Genomic DNA, 24,099 nt, shown 5'->3' with positions numbered 1-24,099 from the left:
AGCACAGCTGTATCTTAAGACACAAGAAGACAAGAAAGACTGCTAGATTATTTGAGACCTGATTTTGTTAGTTTTAACTTCTACTGGAATTACTGATCTGCAGATTTGCTGAACCCATGCAATACCCACTGGATGCTTTAGCAAGAGATGCACAATTTGCTTTAACATCTCAAGAAAAATTACCTTACAAAAATATCTTCACTCAGCAACTTAATTTGGATTCTGTGACATCTTAAACATAACAATCACATACTACAAAACAAAATAATGAAGTGCTATTTCTCATCTTTTATGGTTTTCTAATATGGGAGATAAATTTAACTCGTTGTCAATGCTAGGTATGATCAAGTGTATGAGACACTACAAATGTAACTAAAGTCAGTCATCTATGCTAAACCTGAAGTTAGCTGCACTTGTCACAAAATCTTGTTAAGAAAAGGCCCAAAAAATTTTAAAATACTTAACAGCCCTTCAAAAGGGGGGGGGGGGGGGGAAGAGTCCTGAGAAGTTGCATGCCTAATTTCAAAGATAACTGTAATTTGATAACAAGAAGTTTAGCATTGCTATAACTGTATTTTCTTTTGGCAAATGTTCAGTAGCAACTAAAACATCCTTCAATGCTTTTTCAGATTCTGATTTTTTTATTTGCAAATACTGGAAGCAAATGACATATTTAACTGCTCTGAAAACATTAATTACAGCATATATGAATGTCTCTGGATTCCATACAGAATCACACAAGGCTCTGCTATAGCTATCTGAAAATCTGTAGATGCAAACTGATAACATGACTCGTGTTTTCATTCTGTAATTGATGTAAACATAGAATGAAACAAGCATGTTCGATCAAACCCTCAGTCTCTCAAGGCATGCATGATGCACACACTTCAGTACTATCCAAAATGTAGCATGCTAATAAAAAGCATCTGTTTGTAGGAAAGGTTTTCCAATTCTCTATTTCATCTGGATGTGATAGCAGAGTATTTGGAAGAGGAAAAAATACTCTCCAAACACAGTAAATTTCAATTACATGCCTTAAAATTAAAAGCCTCAGTTTTTGAAGTAACTAACAATTCTGACACCTCTATTTTTTTGATTTTGTAAAAAAAACAAGCTGAATGTTTTTAACAAGCAAATTCTCAGTACATATTCATCGCCAAAGAAGAGGCTGAAAATTAAGCTGGCTAAAAAAAACCAACAAGAAAACAAAACCAAACCAACCAAACAAACAACCCTTGAAAAAATTGAGGAAAATATTGGTTTTGAAAGTGTTAACAACTGAAGTGAATGGTTAATTATTCATCTTTTCTTCAGAAAAATAATACAATGAGAAATACTATTTCTGCTTACACAGAAATGCAGTGGTCAACTGACACACTCCTTTGAGCTCCTATATCAAAATTCCTTATTGTCTGACAGCCATAAGACCTGGACCATACATGTTAGAAACTCAATGGGAGGAAGAATTGATGGCCCATCTGATGGGCAGCTTGTGCCAATGACTTCCTACACATATCAATGCTCCTCGGCAAGATGGGGTTGATTTGAATATGTAGCTGGACAACCAGTGATGCTGTCCCCTCCCATATTAATTTCCCCCAGTAACTATGGATGTAGGTTACCCCAAATTATTTGTGACAAAAGAACTTTGCTTCCAAAACATACCTTGCCCTAAAATTGTATTTTCAACCATTAAGGCTATGATCAAGTATACAAATTAAGTGTATTTAAAGGAGACTTCTCACTAAGCTGAAGCTTACTTTTATTTCTTTTTAGGTACACATAACTGTATTGAGAAGTCTGACTTTGAACACAATGCATATTTCTAAAATTTTGTGGGGGGTTTTTTGTGTTTTCAGCCGTTTCATTTTCCTGAAAATGTTATCAGTTGACCACAATCTTCCAAATGAAACATCTGTATTAAAAAGAAAAAAATAAAAATCAGGGCCAAACCCCAGGTCCCATTAAAGTCAAGACAGATTTTTTTTTTCCTTCCCATTAGTGCTAACAGAATTTAATTAATCTGAGAATTAATTAGTGGGAAAAGAAAATCAAATTCAAGAAATGGGATTAAAGTAGGGCACTCATCAGTACCATTTCCCCCCTACTGCAAATCCTAGCTTTCTACAGCATTTACTGATAGCTTATATACTGCCATGACATTTTTTTTTCCTCAGCTAAATTTATACATTCATTAATCAGCACAGGAGGCAAGAAAACTTGACAGTTTTTTGGGGCACCAATCTTCCAGTAGAGGAATTCTGCCTAGACCCAAAAAATAAGTCCAAGAACAGACAAAAGAAAATAGTCCTGAGCAGAGCCATTGCTCTGAACAGTTCTAGTAAGAGAGACTTGGACCACTTCAGGATTTCATATGGATTGCCTATATAGCATCGGTTATTCACGTTATCGCAACGCACAGAAACCTTAGCAATGGACCAGGATTCAGCTGGGGTTGAAACCCTACAACATGCAAAAAAAAAATGCTCCTCTTTGAAATTTAAATTTCAAGTAACAGAAGTTGCAAGATATAATGTTTTACTAAACTCAAAAATATCAAAACTCAGTTAAGAGTATGGAAGGAGTTTATCCACTAGCTACTCCATCCAAATCCCAATACATCACAATTTATAAACGACAAGTCTAATATATTAAGACTAGAAACAATATTTAGGGAAAAAAAAAAAAAAAAAAGCAAGTGTAACAGCAAATAATGCTATTCTTAGGGGACAGCAACTGTTCAATCAGTCTGCGCAATGCTGAAGCAAGATGGTATTAGTATTGATATTTATTCTATATTAAGCTTCCAGTTTTACTGCTTTTCTATTGTTCTGTAACACTTAACATGTAAAATAGATTGGTTGTTTCTATTGTTAAGTGACTGCCTTAATGTTTTAATTTCTGATGTAAAACTTCGCTTTTTAATAGCTTTTTTCTTTGAAATTATAGTAGTATTTTAAGCTTTAAAACCAAAAGTATATCCTTACTCAGGGATCAGCAAATGCTCCTTTTTGTTTCAGTTCTGTAAGTTTTTATGAAATACATTCAGTATTTCCCACCAGGCAATATCTTTCTCAGTCACATGGAGATTCCCCCCTAAATCTCTGAATTTTATATAAATAGGTATGACACAAGGTAATTAACATTTCCATTTTAAACTTACAGATTTATATAAGCTCATGTCAACAGAAGTCCAAATTTACTGTCATTACAGATTATTTACATTAAAACAAAATAAGAAATCAGTATGTAAATGTAATGTTTGTTGTAGCTAATGCAGCAGGAGGTGGTAGATTAGGTTCAAACAGCAATCAGTTAGCAAATCTGGCTAACATGTAAATGAGCAGAAGCCCTTTTGTTTACATTCTATTGCGTTTTAAACTTCAGGATTTTTAAACTGTCTCATGAGCAGATGTGAAAATAAAACATTAATCTTACCATTCTTATTGAAGCTTTCAAAGTAACTAAAGCAAGGCACTGCTCCTGTCCAGCTAAACAGATAATACTAATAATTGGAGTTGCAGGTTACATCGTTCTTAATTAACACTCTGCTACAGTTGATAGCATCCAAGACACCATGCCACAATCACCACTCCTCTGCAACAATTTAACACACACACTCAGCAATATGGATCCATTAAGTCAAAGATGGGTCTTTTTACTCCTATCCCCACAGATGATTACGTTTCTTAAATAAATTACAATTGATTAGCAAAAATACATTATTTGTAATAAGCACCAAGGTATGCACCTGGTCAAATAGCTTTTACCTGTTTTGAACCTTCCACTAATTCATCAGGTCTAAATACATTATACCCATCAAAGGGAAAAGTGAAGAAAAAATGGAGGAGAATGTGCTTTCCAGAACATACGAGATAGAAAGGAGACATGGTCAGGATGACCTAGCTCCGTGGCCAGACTTGCACACCTACACTTTTGATGTTTCCTTCTATTGCATCCTCCAAAACATTTTCCCTCAACTGGGTATTGCTGGCTTTCAAGAAGCACCTGAGGCAACAAAGGGAAGGAAAGTCACTCCGAGGAAGTGAAGAATCTAACCTGACAAAGGCAGTGCAAGGACACTGACCTTGGACAATTAAATGATGGACATTCTTTGGCACCTTTCCTTTTAAGACTGCTTTCCAAAGGAAATAATGTTTTTCTCACTCACCTGCCTCATCCAGTAACTTTTAAATATATCCACTAGTTTCAAAGAGGTCTGACAGCGTTATAAACAACTCAAAGACTGGGTGTAAAGCAACAGCTTTCTAGAGGAAAGGGACCCAAATTACTACCCACCTTAGTAAAAGGCTGTAGTACAAGCATAGTATTTGCATCTCCATCCAGCCATCTTGTAGCCAATGATTACAGAACTACCTACAGCATGTGATGTCTCCCTTCCTTCAATATTATTTGGCTACCAGCTAGAGAACACAGGCAGGGCAAGCTGACTCTCTATGTAGGGGGGCAAAAAATAGCATGGGTACTACAAAATGCATGGGAGAAACTGGAGGCAGTGTCAGAGGTAGGTAAGATCATGGGAAGCATGGAGAGGGCTGAGTTACTGCAGCCACTGTGATGAGGCAGGAATTCACTAGAAATCAGGTTTCATTACATCCACAGCTCACAGAACATGTTGTTATTGTTCTGGATATCATGCATGGATAAGTATGGCTTTGCCAACTGAAATTGTGGAAGCAGGGCATGTAACCCTACAGGTGGTATTTGACATTTAAATTTAATCTTTACACCTCAATTTACTAGCACACAGCAGTAATTTGCTGGGTTTCCACTACCTGTAAAAGCTTTAGATATGCCACTGATGAATGAACATACCGTAGGAGATTTTCGCTTGTTTAAACTGCTGGATCACTTCACCATTACATTTAGTTTTAAGTCAGTTCTGGGTTAAGCCCATTCAGTCTGTCACAATAAACTTCAATGCCTACGTACCAATATGCTGGAAAAGGATGTTTCAGACGCTGTTCTCCCTTGGTGTCAAGAACAGGCACAAATTGGAGTTTATAGAGCTGTGACCAGATTGCTCCTTTTAAGAAGGGCATATACACAAAATATCATGTACTGAAATCTCAGGCTTTTCAAATATCACTTTCTGGAGATATTCAAATCACGACTATTTATCTCTAGTTCAAAATAGAAGGCATTTGAAGAAAACAACAAATGAACTCACAAAGTAAGAGGCAAAGTTCCTTAACATCCATTAATAATATATGTGAGCATGATGCTTTTAAAAATTGTGGGTAACAAACTAATCTGAATAATAACTGACCTAACAGTAGGCAGTAAACAGTGTAACTGGGTTTGGTACATTGCTTCAATTAGATGTGTTTTGATCTGCATTGATGCTTTAATTGGAGGCAAACCTCCCCTTTCATCTAGAATTTATGACTTCAGGGAGATGATCTAGCCTTCAAATTATCCTTGTTTAAATAGCCACTAATTAATCATCGTTTGCTATCCCAAAGCTGCCAACTTTATCTTAAAAATATCCAGAACTAATCTCCACTATGAAACAAGTATAAACTGTAAAGGTAACAACCACTTTGATTTTACTAGCAAGCAAAGTTCTTTTAAACTATTCATCCAATAAAAAAGCCTAAGAACTGTTTTTAAATAGTTTGTTATTATATAGTTTATTGCAGTTGCAATAAACAACATTCTTCAGACCCCAGTTTTCTTTCCAGAATCAAAAACATTCAAATTACAATATACAGGGGTACCTGGGTAAAAAATTTTGAAGTTGGAAATGCATTTTTTTAAAAAAACGCAAACAATTAGTATCTACAGTGGTTTTCCACAGTGTTTTCCCTGTCCTTCAATTAGCTGTTTAAGTACAATGGCTTATTGTCCTCACACACAAGTACAGCACATTAACTGTTTGCACATACAGGGCACATAAAACTCACCACCACTCTGCTCCCTCTTTTCCAGTGCCACTCTTCCCTCTCTTTATGTTTCTTTATGAATATTGGGTTTTATAATTCATATCAGCATTCTTATTTCCTCCACAGACTATACAGTTATGTGCACAAATACCTTTTAGTAATACATGAAGTACTTTTAGTCATTAGGAAACCAGTTACTTATTTCTATTGATCATCAAAATTTCCTTCACTGCATTTGTAGAATACTCTCCCATCGACTACAAGGGCAGAAGGACTACTTCTCCAGACAACTTGAAGGCACTCTACCGATCATGCAGTCTGACCAATTCCAAATGCAGCCTCCCTGCTTGCTCCGGGCGGGAGCAGCATTGCTCTTCCAGGCTCAATTCCTGGGCACCCTCTAGCGGATACCAAATAAAATTCATATTTTCCTGGTAAAAAGCACATACAGGTCTGCCTCTGACAAAGAGAAGGGCAGGAAAGAAAAGAAGCCAAAATAATCTAAGCAATTGCAAATTACTTTATAGGAGTAAAGATTCTATCTTATACAAAATAACATTTAATTTTCAAACCTTAGCAATAATCACTGACACATGAACACTCACCATTAACTGTGAGTATTCAAATCAGTAATAAAAGATATCCTGCTCGGTTAGAAGAAATTGATTATCTATCAATTTCTAAAAGCCAGTCTACATACAATTTAAAAATCCAAGAAGATAATGTAATAAAGATTTCAGAAAGAAAATTCCAATCTGCTGGCAATGATTTATACAACTTTATGTTAAATGAACCAACATAGTGCAGTAACTTCTGAAAGGCAAGCTCTCATTTCCACAGGGACTAGATTTTTGTTTAAGTTATCACATCTGGGAGGTATAAAATTCTGCATGTACATAAGTGGTTCATGTACCACACCAAGGTTTTAAAAAAAAAAAAAAAAGAAACAAACCTTAACAACCTTCTTTTCAACAATGAGGTGCTGAAGTCGTCATCCCAACACTTACTAGAGCAGTGAAAATTCTTTGTATTTACTGATTGCAGATTCCTACAAGGATACATGTGGCTTCATAGAAATCATACAAAACCAAATCATATAAGGAGAATTTATGGCCAGAAGACTTACCCAGAATGACTTGAAGAAGGAGGAGGCAGGTCAGGTGTTAGAACATAAAGACTATTATTTTTTGGCAAGTGTAGAGTTTTTAAGACAGTCTGAGGGGAGAAAAATCATTATAAATATAAAACGTTCACCAATTTTGACATATTATTCTATTTCTTTTAATTATTGATACCTATTTACAATACCATCAAATATTTCGTTTCAAGATACACTTACTGTTAACTTCCTAACATCCTTTTCGTAGGTGGGCCATGTTATATATAAAAACACCACAAACTGATTTGTCCTGATTTTTTTGCAATGTTTTAGTTTAAGGGTTCCACGTATGCCACTCTAGATATCTAACACTGTTTGAAACTCACAATTCTTGCACTGTAATCCCCACCCACAGATGCACAGTTTGAAACTCCAAATTCAATTAACTGAAAACACAGTCAAAAACTTACACTATCATCTACGTCTCCAGTCTTCCACCCTTTTAACAGCATTTTAGATGCAGGAATCTGAAGTTCATTTTCTAGAATATGTTTGATATCTCCTAAAGAGAAAACAAAAGAAAAGATATAAAATATAGACACTTGCTGCTTTATTTCAAACAGTACTGAGTTACAGTTAAAAAAAAAAAGAGCAAGGAAAAATTTACTATGAAAATTTACATTTTCAGTCCAGTTACCCTTGTAACACACATTTCAAACAGTAAAGGACAAATGAAGCTAAAAAAATAAAATCACATAAAGCATGAATGATTGGAGAATCACATGAAGATCTGACCATTTGAACACATATTTGAATAGTTTTACACCGCGTATGCTAGACACACACATTTGCAGATGTGTCTGGAGCAACAGACTTTGCCAGCAATAAAGAAGGGGCATATTTTTGATACCCAATTTCATTATCAACAGTCCTGACCTAAAGAACTGGAGTGTTCATACAATTTAAGTGTTCTGATAGCTTTTTCAATGTTTTGCACACTTCAATGCTTTCTTTGTAGTTATTACAGACATAAAATAATTCAGGCTGGAAGGTACCTCAGGAGCTCATCTAGCCCAAAGACCAGCTCAAAGGTCTAATTAAATCAGTTTAATTAAGGATTTGTCCAGCTGACTCTTGAACCCCTCTAATGATGGAAGTTTAACAACTTCTCTGGCCAACCTGTTCCAGCACTTCACCACTCTCACGACTGGGGGGAAAAAAAAAAAAATAAATCCTTATAAGTAATGGGAATTTTTGATGTTGCAAATCGTGTCCATTGCCTTTCATCTTATTATCCTGCACTTCCAAGAAAAGTGTGGCTCCATCTTTTCTGTGTCCTCCCAGCAGGTGGTTGTAGATAGAGGGAAGGTCTCCACCTCTCCCCTTTTCTTCCCCAGGCTGAACAAACCCAGTTCTCTGTGCCTCTCCTCCTATGTTGCCATGTGCTCCAGTCCCCTATCTTGCTGGCCTCTGCTGGACTCCCTGCAGAATGTCAACACCTTTCTTGTATTGAGGACTTCAAAATTGGACACAGTGCTCCAGATGCAGTTTCCAAGCACTAAATAGAAAGGAGTAATTATTTCCCTGGACCCACTGGCTACACTCTTGCTAACACATCCTAGGACATGGCTGTCCTCCTTCACTGCAGGGTGTGCTGCTGATGCACTCCTAGACCCCTTTTTTAATAAAGTTGCTTTCTAGCTTGTCAGCCCTCAGCCAGTTATCAGATGGGATAACACGGAGTTATCCTATCCCAGATTCAGGACTTCAACTTTGCTTTCTTTGAACTTCATTAGGCTCCCATCAGCCCATTTCTCCAAGCTGTCCAGGGCCCTCCGAAGAGCAGCCTTGCCCTCCAGAGTATCAGCCACTTTCTCTGATCTGGTAACCTTTGTAAATTTGTCAAGAACGCTCACCTTAACAACCAGGTTTTTAATAAAGACATTAAGCAACACTAGCTCCGGGATCAACCCAAGGGACATCCCTAAACTAATAGCTGTTTACCAGTCAGACGTTGAGCCCAGCAGTCCAGGCAATTATCTATTACCTTAGCAGCCCACTTATCCGGTCCTTATCTTAACAATATGACTACAGCAGAGCATGTCAAAGGCTTTACTGAAGTCAGAGACATCCATCATTTTCCCCTTGTCCAGAGCCAGTCATCAAATCATAAAAGGCAAGTAATGCTGATTAGGCACAATTTGCCCTTAGCAAATCTGTGCTGGTTGTTCCAAATCACCTTATTTTCTTTCCTGTGCTCAAAAAGGGCTTCCAGAGAGATTTTCTCAAGAACCTTCCCAAGGACCAAGTTCAGCAATCACCATTGAACCTTTCTTTTCATGCTGATATACTTACAGTACATCAGTGGTTTCAGCTCCACCTGAGCTTTTGTCTTCCCAACTCCAAACCTGCATACTCTTGTAACATTTCTGTATTACTCCTGGGTAGCCCATCATTCCCTTCCACCTTTTGTGTCCTTTCTTTTTGCATTTAGCTTAGTCAGAAATTTTCTTATGTTCTGGCCTTCTGCCATGCTTGCTCCTCTTTCTGAACATTGGAAGGAACTGCTCTTGTGCTATGAAGAGGTTGTCCTTGAAAATCAACCACTATCTTGGGCCCCTTTGTCCTCCAGGACAGTCTCTCATGGGATCCTGCCAAGCAGACCCCTGAAATAGCCAAAAATCTTCAGGAATGAAGTCCATCCGTTGAAATTCTCCTGTTTGTCTGCTCACTTCTCTTGGGACTTTAAACACAAGGCTGTCCTCAATCTTCACAATGCCAAGATACAGTCAAAAGTTCTACACTGCCTGCCTTCTGCCCTACAGCCCTTCTGCCATTTATACCTGAAAGAAGTTAATAAAAAAATAAAAAAAATAAAGTACTACGGCTGCAAAATTCTGATTTGATCAGATTTTTATATCTGCTTTGCATGGATGCAACTCAGTGCAGAAGACATGCAACGCTACTCGAGAATTCCAACTAATCACCACTAGGTGGCATCAGCCAATACCAAATCGAATCCTAAAAAGACAAATCAGGATCCAAAGTTTCCATTTCGAAATTTCAGCACAGACATAAGGGTGCAGCATTGAAATATGTATTGATCAACTATTTCTTGATGTATTCCTTATTTTGATCTGTATAGGATCTTCACTAAAAATGAAAAATTAAAAAATACTCTTCTTCCTTAGCAAAAGTAAATTAACTCACAGTTTGGGGAATGTGAAAAAATAACATACTCTGTAAAACTAACAATAGCATATTTCTAACATACTGTTACAAAATGCATCAGGTTTAGGTAAAGACAATAAAACTAATGAAAGAAATCTTAATTTGCACAGAAGAGTCAAATAAAAATTGAAGAAAGAATGCAGTGATGCTTTTCACACTGGAAAAAATTCCTCTAATCTTGTCACTAATCCTGCACAGAAAGAGATGCCATACAGATTTGAAGAGGAAATGCCAAGATCATCCACTTATTAGTAGATTGCATCTACACTAATCCTACCCCAAATTACATTGTCATGCCTCAACTTAATCAGTAATCTTCATTTTGTTTCTGAAACAAGTTCATAAGAAAACTAGATTTCAAAATAAATATTTGATAGATCACTAACCTTTACAATGGATTAGTGAAATTTTGCTTTTTTAAAGCTGCAAAGAGATTTGAAAATGGTTAGTAGTGGAGGCTGCATTTTCAGGGGGATTTTTTTTTTTTTTCGTTTTTGAGGGATTTTATTTTGGTTTGTTCAGGGGGTTTTTTTAGGAATTAGATCTTTGGGGTGGGGTCTTTTTTGTTTGTTTTTATTTTAGCAATTTTACCGCAACAGTTTTAATTTCATTTTTACAAATCCTTACCAACTGTAGAGCTGTCTTCAAGTACTACATCCACATTTCTGTCTCTGTACTCAACCCTGAAGTCAAGCATTCGAGGTTGTCTTTCCACTATTTGTCTAGATGGCACTACATGGCGAAATGCTGAGGATGAGGAAGGAGTTGAAGAAGCTGCTGTAGAATGACTTGTGGGGCCATACGCTGGTCCATGTAAAGTGTCTCCACCGTACTCACTAAAAGACATGCAGATAAAAAAGAAGGTTTAAACAGAACAGCTTGATATGTTTAAATAAAAGTTAGCAAAGCAAAATTAGCATTATTATTCACTTATCATGGTCCACGGTACACCCCTCTTGAATAAACTACACTATCATATCTGAAAATACTGTTTTATTATTATTAGAAAGTAATTTTTATAACAGCAATATCAACATATCAGTGACTAAGAAGTGCTATAGAAGAACAGCTTAGATGACAAGCATTTAAGCCATTATTTCAGTCTAAAGTTCACTATGCAATTAATATCAGAATTATCTTGATAAGAAGGATTATTTCCTGTTTCAGAAATGCTGTGACCATATAAAAATTGGCACCATGGCAACAACCAGCTTTCTACATCATTGGGCTAGTATCAAATAGAAATGAGAATCAGAAATAAAGCTTAAAATACCACACATGGATTGGTATTTTCCAATGCCAAAATGGTGAAAAACAAGTCTGATATGAAAATAGTTACGTACCTAAGGTAAATAAATTAAGATAATGATGTATATATTTCAAAAGAATGTAGAAGTACAACAGTAATGCAGTGCTGAATTCTAGCTTGCCTTATAGTTCAAAATCCTTCGAGCCTCCTGGACATTCAAAAGGATGTCTCCATACCTGGCTCAAGGATACACACAGCATTACAGGTCATAATAAATTGGGAAACCCTCACTACCCAGAAGCATTCCATCTTCCTCAGTAAGCCTTCCACAAGAAGCATGTAACCGGGACAAGAATCAAAGGTAACAAAATAAGGAATATTACTCCAGGCCAAAAAAACCCAACCCCTAGGACATACAGAAATTAAATTTGGAAGGCAAGAAACTTCATAGGGTAAGCCTAGAGCTTTGCCTTGTAGCTGTTCTTATCAGGAAGATTATCTGTCCTGGGCAGTCACAGGGTATCACGATGGAGGATGCAAGCTAATAAAATGTATGCACTGAAAAATGGAAACTGAGCAAAGAAGGATTTAGGAAATGTGTAGATTTAAGTTGTCTCATTTCTATTCTTAAACAGAATTTATTTGAAAAGGGTATTCCACCGTTCTTGAAGATACCACAAGTTCTCTCAATGGGAATGCTTCTCATAGCAAGTCAAATCTGTCATCTAGAAGAGGCCTGAACATAAAAAACCATGGATGGTATGCATGTCACAGAAGTGCAGAAATTATACACAACTATTGCAAATCCCATCATTGTCCCACACATGAAAAAGAAAAACATACTATGCTTAAAACACAGGGCTCCTTCACTTCTCACATGAGTAGGCTCAGAAGGATGAATTCCCAGCTACAAAAACCTGCACTAAAAGATGCATGCTCAAAGGTCAAAGACCCACTTCAGAGGTCTAAAGAGTGCAGGAAACATCCTTATTTTCAAGATTTAAAAAATTATAAATTACAAGTGATACATTATTGTCTTCGATCTGATGAGCAACTATGAATTAAATACTAGAATCATTTTGTTAATAGACCCAAGAAACAATGAATATCCTGATTTTTCAGGACTGGATTTTTTTATTCATTTATTTTTTTGAACGACACAACTGAATTGTAAAACAAAATATTTTTTTTCCCTTCAATAAATTAACTTACTTCAAGTCTAGTTGTATTAATTCTATTTGATTCCACCACAAAAAGCATCCTATATATCTGACTGGCAACCTCTAACATAAAAAGCCTCACATCAGTAAAATAAGCCTTATCTGAAAACCACTGGAAACTAGGCTTCTGAGCTTCCTTTTAAACCACTTCCACTGGGGGGGGGGGGGGGGGGGGAATTGACTGTCCAATCATTTACAAAAATGAATAAGCCAGTGTGGAAGAAAGCTTTAAGTGGACACCAGACTAGCTTGTTATCCAAGTCAGGCATAACTACTTCCCAGCTCCTTCCACCTGATCAAATGATTCCAAAGATTCTGGTGTTTTGAATCTTGAATTCTGAAGTCAGGACTTACTACCATAGGTGAAAAGAGTGTTCCACACAACCGAGACTTGATCTTAATTTTGATCTTAGGTAGGCCTTACAGTAAATAAGCATCTAGTAGCCTTACTGAGCTTACTGGTCCTGAATCAAAAACTGACTCTATTTAATGATAGTTTTAGTAAGCATTGACAGAGATGCCAAAACACCACTTTATCCATATTACATGTCTTTCTTCATCTTTAATATGAAATTCTTAAAATAGTACATTGAGTATTTTTCTAAACAAATTTTTAAACACTATTTTACTTTCTCAAGTAGCTCAATTCCTGTTCTGCTGTTTTCAATTGCCTCATCAGCACTTAAGAGCTCACGCTTCAGTGACTTCAAGACATCCAGGCATCAATATACAAGCCAAAATTTACTTCAGAAGCTGAAAGAAAATCAGTAAAGCTATTTTTTGAAGGGAACAACCTTACTTTATCTACTACAGTATCTGCTGCCTGTAATTCAATTTCTTTTTTTAAAACAAAAAACAACCAAACCTACAAAAATACAAACATTTTATCCAGGGACAGGGAAGCATGGAACATCAATACCTTTAAAACGTATAAGGAAAAAAAAAAAAAACACCAAACCTTAGCCAGGAACATCTGTGGGTTTGCCTTCCAAATTTTTAGATATTTGAAAAAACAAAACAAACAGAAACCAACACCCAAGTCATGACGTTTAAGAAAACATACCAAAATCCAGACTTAGTAAAGAGACAACCCTGCACAGAATGATCCAACAACCAATGAATTAAAAATAAAAATCAACTAATTTGAACAGGTGTTCATGCTGGTCTTCCATCCGTATGGGAAAAATCAAAATGTTAAATCAGGAATAGAATTTGTGGCTTCAAAAACTGCTTTAAAAGGAGAATTACATCATCATTTTTGGATTCAAGGACAACAACAACAAAAGTAACTGTTACCCAGCATCATTCTCTCTGTGTACTACTCCAGTCTTCTGTGCTTACCTTTGTAGAATGCCGTTTTCTTGTGGTATTACCCCATTAATAGCTGCCTGAAAAGAGAAAATAAATTTTGAGTCAAGCATACAGAGCAACAAAAATAAACCGGAACTTCTGTGATATGTTTTAAAGAGTGATTAGTTTGCTTTAAAATTTGCCATAAAATGTTCTCCATTCAGTGAACAGTCTTGGTAAACAGTATTGTCATTAAAAAGTACCTGCATAAAATAGAAACCATGTCTAAGTGAAAACCAACATGAATTGAAGCTCAGACTCCCAGACACATGCAATGGATTTCCCAGGTGGAATGCACGGGAATAAACTGCATGGCCCATGCTCTGTAAAATCTAACACTTTGTATGCACGTACATACAGTGAACATAATCGCTTTCAAATACATCGAGCTAACTGTGCACAGACAAGGCAGCCAGACAGCACATACACAGAAGATCTAATGTTTCCCAGAAGTACAGCACAAAGCTATAAACCTGCACAGCTGCACATACATTGCACGTTGCAAGCCTGATGTGTCCACAAATTGATGAAGTTGGCGCAAACAGCTACCCAACAGCACACGTGCCTCCACCACACCTACGCCTTCCAGACAACCTGCTTTGACCTCACACACATACAAATATCATCTAGCCTCTTAAGAGTCCTCACGTGCCAGGGAATCGCAGAAATGACTACCCCAGGTAGAAAAGGAAGTATTTCTTAAGTAAGATTTATCCGGTTAAGTATCATTCCATGCTGTTCAGATCATCAGAACAAACAAAATATTACTTATAGGTGTATAAGTACAAACCTGGCATGCTGCATTCAGATTTGGTCTTACATGAAATTAGAGTTATTACTATAAAAATATCCTAATGAATTCTATCTCATATTAAAATGCACTATTTTAAAAATATGCACAACATACCCCAGTTGCAAGTTCAAAACCTCATTTCTGACACAATTGTTATCAGCTGCATTGCTCCATTCTACATTGCAAAAAGTTGTAATGCATTTCCAGCACATCTGATGCCATAAAAGTTTATATAAACTCTGAAATTATATATGTCAGGATGAGGGAAAAACTTGGAAAGCAAATAACACTCTCTTCAACAGTACTTAGAAGACAACTTATTTCATACTGCTTTATACCACCAAAAAAGTGATTTAAAGTTGTCTCATTGCTAGGATTTTTCAAATTTGAGGGGCAGTGAAAGCGATACCTTGTGAGCTGGTGAAGATGACTTACACATTTTACTCCTCAGCTGATTAAACTTTGTTGTGATTATCGTTAGAAGATATGGGACTAAAGACAACAGAACCCTACCTAACTTCAGACTTCTAATCCTAGCCCAGCAGTGGGCAAATAAAGTGGAATAGCCTGGGAGGGAATTTGACAAGGAATGAGAAAGAAGAGTTCAAACAAATCTAGAGAGGAGACAAATTCTATTTCTGCTCTTTGATGATCTTTATAATCACTATTGTGTTCACAAGTCCATATTTATTAGACTTAACAGTGAGGTTAAAGAGAGTTTGTAGCATCCCACTATTCTCCTTTTTCTGCTGTACCAGTGATTCATGCATTTCTACTATCACAATTTTTAATATCCATTCTCATATGTCAGATATTCCTGACCTGTTGGCCAGAATACCTGGTAACTGAGTGTGAATGAATGTCTGGTCCCTGATGAAGAGGTAAACACTGACATTTAGAAGCTCATAGATCCCCTGGTACTCCAGGAGGACAAAGTCATATACTGCAGGTGAACTATGGACAGTCAGCATCTATCAACATCATTTATACAAACTGTTGGGTTTTTTTTAAATGCAGCTTAAGTGCTTAATAAACACAAAAATAGATTAAACCAAGATTTAAATGCTTTGGTTTCTTTTTCTCTGAATATATAAACATGACTTTTTACAATTTTCATTAATAATTAAGGCTACATAGTCAAAAAGCATTACTGCTGAACTCAGCTAAGTAACTATGATATTGCAATATGATTTATCATGTATTTAGAAACAAATATTCCATAAATAATAGCAAAAAAGCAGACAAGGAAGAGGGTCACAGGTATCTATAAGCTACAGCAACTACCCATGAGGCTGTATCTAATTACGGTGAAAACAAAACGTCCTTACCAGATCAGTTTTTAAATCAGTTTATCCACTGTGCATGGCAATGATCAGTGGTTTCTTTTTAACAACATGTCTCATTTATCATTATTGTGGTTTCTGCAGTCATACATAGCTCTTGATCATGTTCATCTAATAAACCTCCAGGAAAAAGTGGGAGGTTTTGGTTTGTTTGGGTTTTTCTGGATTGGCTTCCCCTCTGTACTCTTCAGCAACATACTATTCATTTCTGTCAATCGGCAGGTAAAGTTGGTTGAAAGACAAAAAAATCCTTTATTTTGCATCTGCAGGATACAGAGAGCAAATACAGGGTTTTGTACCACAGGAACTACACTAATAATGATCTGGTAGCACAACAGAATTCTCTTTACTCAGAGAAAAAGAAGCTGCTTCAGCTATGAAGAAATATAGCGCAGCACGGCACTTCCACGCTTCTGTCAAAGCTCATGTCTCAGCCTCAGAGGATTAAATCAGCTCAAACTTTTTCTAAGCCTAGTTAGAAGGGTTAAATTCGATAAAGGCTCCAAGCTATTTTCTTTAAAACTGAATAACTCGCTTGTTCACATAACCAGTTTTGTAAACTTGATGACATTTAAGGGGCACAGCAGTAAGAAAAAAACAGCAGCAGCATTATGTACTTTTTTGATGGAAAGACCTCTATTAACCACACTGTAAAAATAAAGAGTCTGGACACTATTTGTTAAGCAAGATGGAAGACTAAAATTATGTAGACAGCAAATGGTAGCAGTGCACATGTAGATATTGCATAAATATTAAATATCCATGTTCTTACAAGACATCTATAAGTAGACCCTGCAAAGAAAATATGAAAAGGAACAGCCATCTGCTTTAGAATTTCACAGGAGGAAGGTTGTGACTATAAAAAAAAAAAATCTAAAAAAGAACAAGTTATTAAGGCAAGATCTGTTCCAGGCTGTTCTTCCCCAATATCAGCTCCCTTTAAGAGAGGATCAGGTCTCTAGTGCTAAGCAAACATTCAAAGATAGGAAATTTTTTTTAAATTTCCAAACAGGGATCATTTGATAATCAAAAATAGCCTGCATGACTAATACAAGGTAATTAAAAAGATGTGTTACCCTTGAAACAATTTTAGTAGCAGGTGCATTAAATGTATTCATGGGTTCTTAAATATAAAGATACCATGTCTGGCTCAGAAAAATTCTTCAGCTTCCAATAACCAGGGAAGTAACACTCCATGCTTATGCTGTCATCACACAGTGTCACACGTGCATATACGCTGTACACCCACAACTGTCACTGCTGGATACTGGGTACCACAGTTTTGACAGGTATTTGCCTATTCTAATGCTATCACTATTTAAAGAATGGAGGTCACCTTAAATGGAAAATTATAGGGGTTTCATAAGATTTTTCCCAAAGCCAGGAATCTGAGGTGTGTCTCAGTGCCATCCATATGAAAACTCTCCCACAGCACTGTTCAAACTCAGAACAGAGGAATAGAAGTGAGGACATACTTATTGTTTCAATGACAACATTCAAACAACTACCAGGCCCACAATTTATTTTAGGAAATTATAAGCCAAATTCAGTTACTCTTAATTTATACATTTTACTTAGAGATATCAGTCTTATATCCAGGAACTGAAACTGCTTATTTAAGAATTTATTAAGTACTGCATGACCTGATTTGACTGGACCTGCTTTGGACCACAATGACATCCAGAAATAACTTCCAATCTCAAACACTCTAGAACTCCATCATCCAACAGTACAAGGATATATTGATAAACATTACTGAGAATCCTGTTCATTTAAATGAATATGATATAATATGATATAATACTGGACTGATGAGTGCCAATTACAAAGGTTCAAAGTAAAAATTTTTTTGTGTTTGTTTCAGCAGCAAGCTTCCAATTACAGTATATATTAAATCCAACTTTGTTTCCTGCAAACATAGGAAACAATGAAGCAATCGGGTTAATGAAAGGTTGCCAAATTCATTAGTAGTTTGGGCAAACCAGAAACTCTGTGGTATTCTACAAACAGACTGAAATTATTTAAGTGCCTAAAGAAGATTGTGAAGCAGACTGTGAAATTTAAAGCTTTTTCACAAGGGAATATTAACTTAAATAGATTAGCTAGTTCTGACTCAATTTAACTCTCTTTTATGAGTACAAAATATCATTAGAGAGAAAACGAAGAACCACCATATCTTAATAACCTGGTGAAGCAAAAATGTTGATGACTTCTCTCAAAATACACAATTACAGTACTAACCATTTAAAAGCAATTAAGCACATCTTACAGTGACTCTCATGGAAGGGGAATGAGGTCCTATGACTATCTGAACAAACTGTCGTATTTTAGATAGCACAAACATTAAACTCTCAAGTTTAAAATAGTGGTTATCACTAAGTTTGAAGACGGACTGGATTTGCCAATCATACTGCTTAAAAGCAGAGGTCTCCGTATACTGATTGTATATTCAAATGAGAAGGGGAATTCCTTCCTCTTCACGAACTACAGATGGAAGGTAGTTTTTAAATTTCCAGAATTTAAAAGTGACGTTTAGATGAATTATCTTAAGAGTTAAGAGTCAGTCCAGGCAAAAAGTGCAGTTAAAGACTTTTGCAATGGGTGAGGTGGGAGATCTTCCTCTATGGCCACCTCTTGTTCCCTCTCCTTTCCAATCTCCATACCACACAATGGTTTTGGCTGATAGATACAGACCCTACCCTAGATATAGATCTTTTAAAACTTTCCCCATTCAAACCTCTACCCCAATGAAGAGCAAGAGCTTTTACGAAGCATGACATAAGATCAACTTTCTCAAGCAGTGTATCAAGCAGGTATTAACACATCTTTAAGAAAGCAAGTTCAAGCAGCATGATACTGGAAGAACAACCCGTTCAGAAGAGAAGGCTAGAGAGATGTAAATACCATGGACATGTGAAAGCTGCATGAGTTTCACTGAGATAAATAACCGTATCAGCTTAACGCAACCACTACAAGTTTATCTATGGATCAGCTCTCACAGAATTTTAAAAGACTTGTTTAGGTTTCATCAAATTCAGCAAGTAAGACCATCTTTGGTCTACTGAATAAAGCCACACAGAGATTTACGTTTGTTTAGCTAAAAACTGAGGTTTACGTTAAACACATACAATACAGGAATGAGACAGACACAGGGTAACAGGAACTGCCATAGCAGATGATTTAATCCAAAACCCAGAGATGTCCGATCAAACTATATCAACTATATCAAGTCATGGGGAAATACAACTGAGTAACTTGCTCATGGGGCACTTTCTTCCAAGGCCCTGAATTTGTTGGTCCGACACATTCATATCTCTAGCAATTACAGGGGGTTTTGTTGTATTCCGCTTAAGTAATAGCATTATAATCCACATATTTAATTATTTCTATAAAACTCAGGAAGAGCTTTCTTTGATGCAAGGATTAATTTACTGTGATGTTCAAAAAAATCTATATTCTTTCCCAAATGCTAAAACTCATAGATTTTACTTTTGGTTTAAAATATCTGGTAAGCTAAAAAAACAAAGCTCTGCATTTTATGTCTTTCCTGCTCATTTTACCTTTTCTTCTTACTATATATTTATCTTCTTGATATAAAAACAACTTCTCTCAAATTGCAAATTCAGAAAGTTTATCACACACTGTCTTCTAATCAGCAGGACAGGTCACCATCTTAGCAGAAGGGGTGCTAGCAGCTTTTAGGACTATATTTTAAAATACAATGAAAAACAGTTGGTTTTTTGTTGCACACTACAAAACAAATAGAAACCTATTTGAATATTTGGCTGACCCTTTCAGCATTTAATCTTAATTTACATCTCAGTCTGATTACACAAGTGACTATAACATCAAAACCTACATACAAAACCTCACTATATGGGAAGAGATGACATACAAGACAAACATATTGTGGGTTTGAGTTCTGTAGAATTTAAAAATATATATATAGATGTTATACTTTGAAAAGATCAGCCAGTATTCCTCTGTGCTATCATCCCGCTTGAGGATCATTCAAGACTTGTTGAATTTAAACAAATAAACACGGGGTTTTTTAAAGCTAAAAGGGTAATGAAATACACTAAAAGGCCCTCATTTAGCAATCTATAATACACTAGAAAAGTTATTTCTTATCTATTTTATGATATATTTCCACAGCATCAAAAGGCTCATTTACACTACTCTGTTTACAACTGTAAATCCACTGCAATTAATCCTATTCCTAGTTTGGGCTAAAAGTGATATTCCCCCTGAAATACAATATTCTCACTCTAATTTTGTTGCTTTCACGTGATAAATTGCTTATCCTAAAGATTTAAAATCCATTATTTTATTTACTATTCAAACGAAATTAATGGATGATAAAATTCTACATGCTTTGTACATTGAGGAACTTTTTAAAGGTTCCTTTAAACAAACCCCAAAACTGAACAAATGTTATCCAAAGAAGAAAACAAATAATCAAATGATAAAGGATAAAGGAAAGCATTAGTGAGATAAAACATGCACGAAAGGACAGAAAAAGCAAAAGTGAATCTTAAATTGCTTCCAAACTATAAATCTGAGTGACAAAGGAACATATTTTTATGCACAACAGCAAAGCAAAACAGGAGAAGCACAAAGATTTATTATTTCCTCTTGAGCACAGTATTTCTTAGAACGAAACTAACTTGCCAGGTTCTGCTATAGGCATATATTTTAGTAATAACAGTAAATGTTTTGAAAAATGCTCCCCTAACAACTTTCTTTTTGGCAAATACTAGTTTGGACTTGTATTTTCAACAGAACTGATAATAATGGGTAGTGCCAGATGTAGAGGTGTCAAAACATTTGTTCTGACCTGCTGATACTTTTTATCCAGTTTCCTGAAATCACAGTAAAACAGACTATGCATAGACTTTTCTTGTGATCAGCTTACAACAACAAAAAAGTAGAAGATTTGGGAATAAAGAGAAGAAGTTTTAGTAACTGATGCTGACAGAAACACACTGCAAGTATTAGTCAAATACTGCACTCAAGCTGGATTAATAAAGGTTTACTGAAATCAGCTGTAATACAATCACTTCTTTCTGCCCCAAGACTTCAAGATTGTATTATGAGATTCCCAAGCAGAGGAACGTGGCTTCTGTACAGCTTTATGCAACTATCAAATCTTGCCTGGTACAGGCAAGTCTGCAATGTCTTGTTCTAAACAAGAAATTCCATAAAACCTTCTGCAGATACACCAATTATTTTAGATCAAAATCTTTCCACAAACAAGATACACTATCACCTTCCTACATACACAGCTACTTTGAAACCACTACTTTAACAACTAATGACTGATATGAGTTTGTTATTAAAAAAAAAATATTATTTGCTTTGGATTTTTAAATTAATGCAATAATATTTAAATTTAAAAATTACTAATTGTGCCCCAGTAGTAACAGAAGCAACCTCTACCTTTGTTATCTTTGCCAGGCTTCTCAAAGGCAAAGAAATGAGTCAGCTTTTTCCTGTAGCTTGTGTTATACTTGCTGGCGTTTCCCCAGCTTTGCAAGTCTCAAAGTACTTCCAAGTGCTAGACGTGAAGTTACACCCACAAAGTTTTTACAGAATGCCAACATTTGTCCCCATCGTGGTTAAAATTTAACCAAAAGCTGTAATTGAACTACAATGAAATGTCTTCTATGCATTCTGCTTTATTTCAGCTTGCCTTCTTTACAACAAATATATTTCATGAAAAGCTGCAAAACAATAGAATTGCTAATAAAGCAAAAAATTAACATTTCATCAAAAAATGCCACATGAATATATTCATACAGATGATTCACTTCATCAGCAAGAGAGCACGCGTTGAAATAGTTTACAATTAGCACTCTAGATGTGGTTTCCCATTTCTCCCTACTTCTTTGGTGGCTTCGGCAAACTTTTTCCTATAGTTCCTACAACATGCCGAAATGCACTAGGAAGCCTTTCAACAGTTAGATATACTTATATAATCCTGGGAAAAAAAAACCACATTTTGAAGAGTTCTTAAATTTTATATTGTCACTGCATAATTTCCCAAACAAAGCATAAATTCATAACTGGATGCGTTTTCTTACCATAATGAAAATAAGTAACATGAACAGATTTGTAAGAAGCTTATGGATTAGTACGTATCTGAGCTGAAACTCTATTTCAGCAGGAATAAAGAAAAATAACCTACTCTGAATTATGCACCCAAAACTCACTCATATAGAAAGGGAGAGGAGTAGACCATGATGCAGACCAAAGTCTGCTACTTTGACACATATATATGTATCTTCACAACTTTTTACAATATTGCTTCACCTTCTAACAGAAAGAAATGCTTATGCTTGATATCAAAACATATTTTGTTACTTTTTAAAATATTAAGATAGACAGCAGGAGAGTCTGATAAAACAAAGGCTATGCCTGAAAAAATATCTATGTACTGAACTCCCACATTTCTACTCCTCTCCTAACTATTTTATGTAAATTTGAATGGCAACACTAACAGACACAGGTTGGGGATGGCTATCCCATGACAACACCCTTTTTGTTCAGTCTTATAAAAATAGTAATTTTTAAAAATCACTTGTTATAAGATACTAGCTCTTAGCAAGGACCTACCAGGGATGAAATCTCATGACACAAGATAATTCAAAATGTCCTAGAAGTACTGCCTACAGACTAAGGCGCCTTCACTGAAAAGCTGTAACAACATAAAACATCTTATATCACCCCAACCGCAGTCGGACTGCCTTATCACTAATCCATAATAAAAGAATAATGATGCAAGATTTACCTTAAAAGCTTGAAACCAGAAAACACTGAGCCAAATTATGTAACTTACAATTTGTCCCGCAGTATTTCTCCTTATACCTATCCACAGCCTACACTATACTGCTGGCACTGCAGCAATGCAGGTCTTCCAGGACCAGCTGAAGAGAGTTTATTTAAACAAAATGAGGACAGAACTATTAAGATATTCAAGAGCAATATAAGTAAATCCATTTTTAAAATACTCTGCTTATAAAGCCTGACGGGTCTAGATGACTCCTAGCTTCTGTGGTAAATTCTTTCGCAATTAAGGCTCACTTGCAAAATAGTCACAGCTGAATGTGGCACAGATGCTGGTTCATAAATTAAATAATTTACTTCATTTTTCTCCCACTCATACATTCCCAGCATGACTCCACAACAAACTGTTGTCAAACACACGTTTATAAGATGTATGCAATTTTCAGTTCAACTAGTCACAGAGTAATTTACTACAAACTACTTACAGTAACCTCATTCCCAACCAGTTCACTATTGATATAGTCTAGAAATTTGCTCTTAAATTTGAATGTCTCAGGACAAATTAATGCTAAGCAATCTTCACAGAAATTGCCACTACAGAGGTACCAGCCTCTGAAAATAAGTATTTGTAAAAGGTAAGGCAGGTGGGTGAGCCATACATATAGCTACAGCAATACTATCAGGTACTACTGTGATCTTGGGTGCCGCTTTTCGATTACTCTCGGAACACAAAACTATTTATTACAAGAAAAGGGAGTCTTTTTCCATGAATCAAAAATCTATGTTCAGTAGTCCCACTGCTTGTTTGTTCACTATGCAAGAAAAACTTAAGTAAATGAGCTTATATCTTAAGTAACTAAATTCCACCCGTTACTTGGAAATGAGAGGCACAACTCACTTCACTTTACAATGTTGACATTGAGCAAAGTTTTACCTAAAAGTCTACTCCACTCTCTGGCCAGACATTAAAATTTCATACGCATCATCACAGCACCATGGATATAAAATACATAATCACAATCCCTTTGTTATCCTCCGGTGAATAAAGCAGGCTTTTTCTATTAGAAAAATTAAAATCAATAGTTTTAAAACAAAATAAACTATTTTAGATCAACATAATCC

The 24,099-nt window shown here is 35.9% G+C and overlaps 1 protein-coding gene across 1 annotated transcript in view; it reads right to left on the bottom strand.

Annotated features, from left to right (window-relative positions):
• Window positions 1–24,099, bottom strand: part of FAF1 (Fas associated factor 1) — a 170,695-nt gene that overhangs the window by 120,637 nt on the left and 25,959 nt on the right. Inside the window, exons 3-6 of the mRNA XM_074906243.1 lie at window positions 14,047–14,093; window positions 10,864–11,072; window positions 7,476–7,567; window positions 7,033–7,121 (exon numbers count right to left, since the gene is read on the bottom strand). Of these exons, the coding sequence (XP_074762344.1) occupies window positions 7,033–7,121; window positions 7,476–7,567; window positions 10,864–11,072; window positions 14,047–14,093 (437 nt within the window). The remainder of the gene's footprint in view (window positions 1–7,032; window positions 7,122–7,475; window positions 7,568–10,863; window positions 11,073–14,046; window positions 14,094–24,099) is intronic.

Source organism: Athene noctua, chromosome 5 (assembly GCF_965140245.1).
Source record: "Athene noctua chromosome 5, bAthNoc1.hap1.1, whole genome shotgun sequence".
Lineage (NCBI taxonomy): Eukaryota > Metazoa > Chordata > Aves > Strigiformes > Strigidae > Athene > Athene noctua.
The sequence above is the reverse complement of the archived record's forward strand: the minus strand, read 5'-3'. Positions and strand labels throughout refer to the sequence as shown.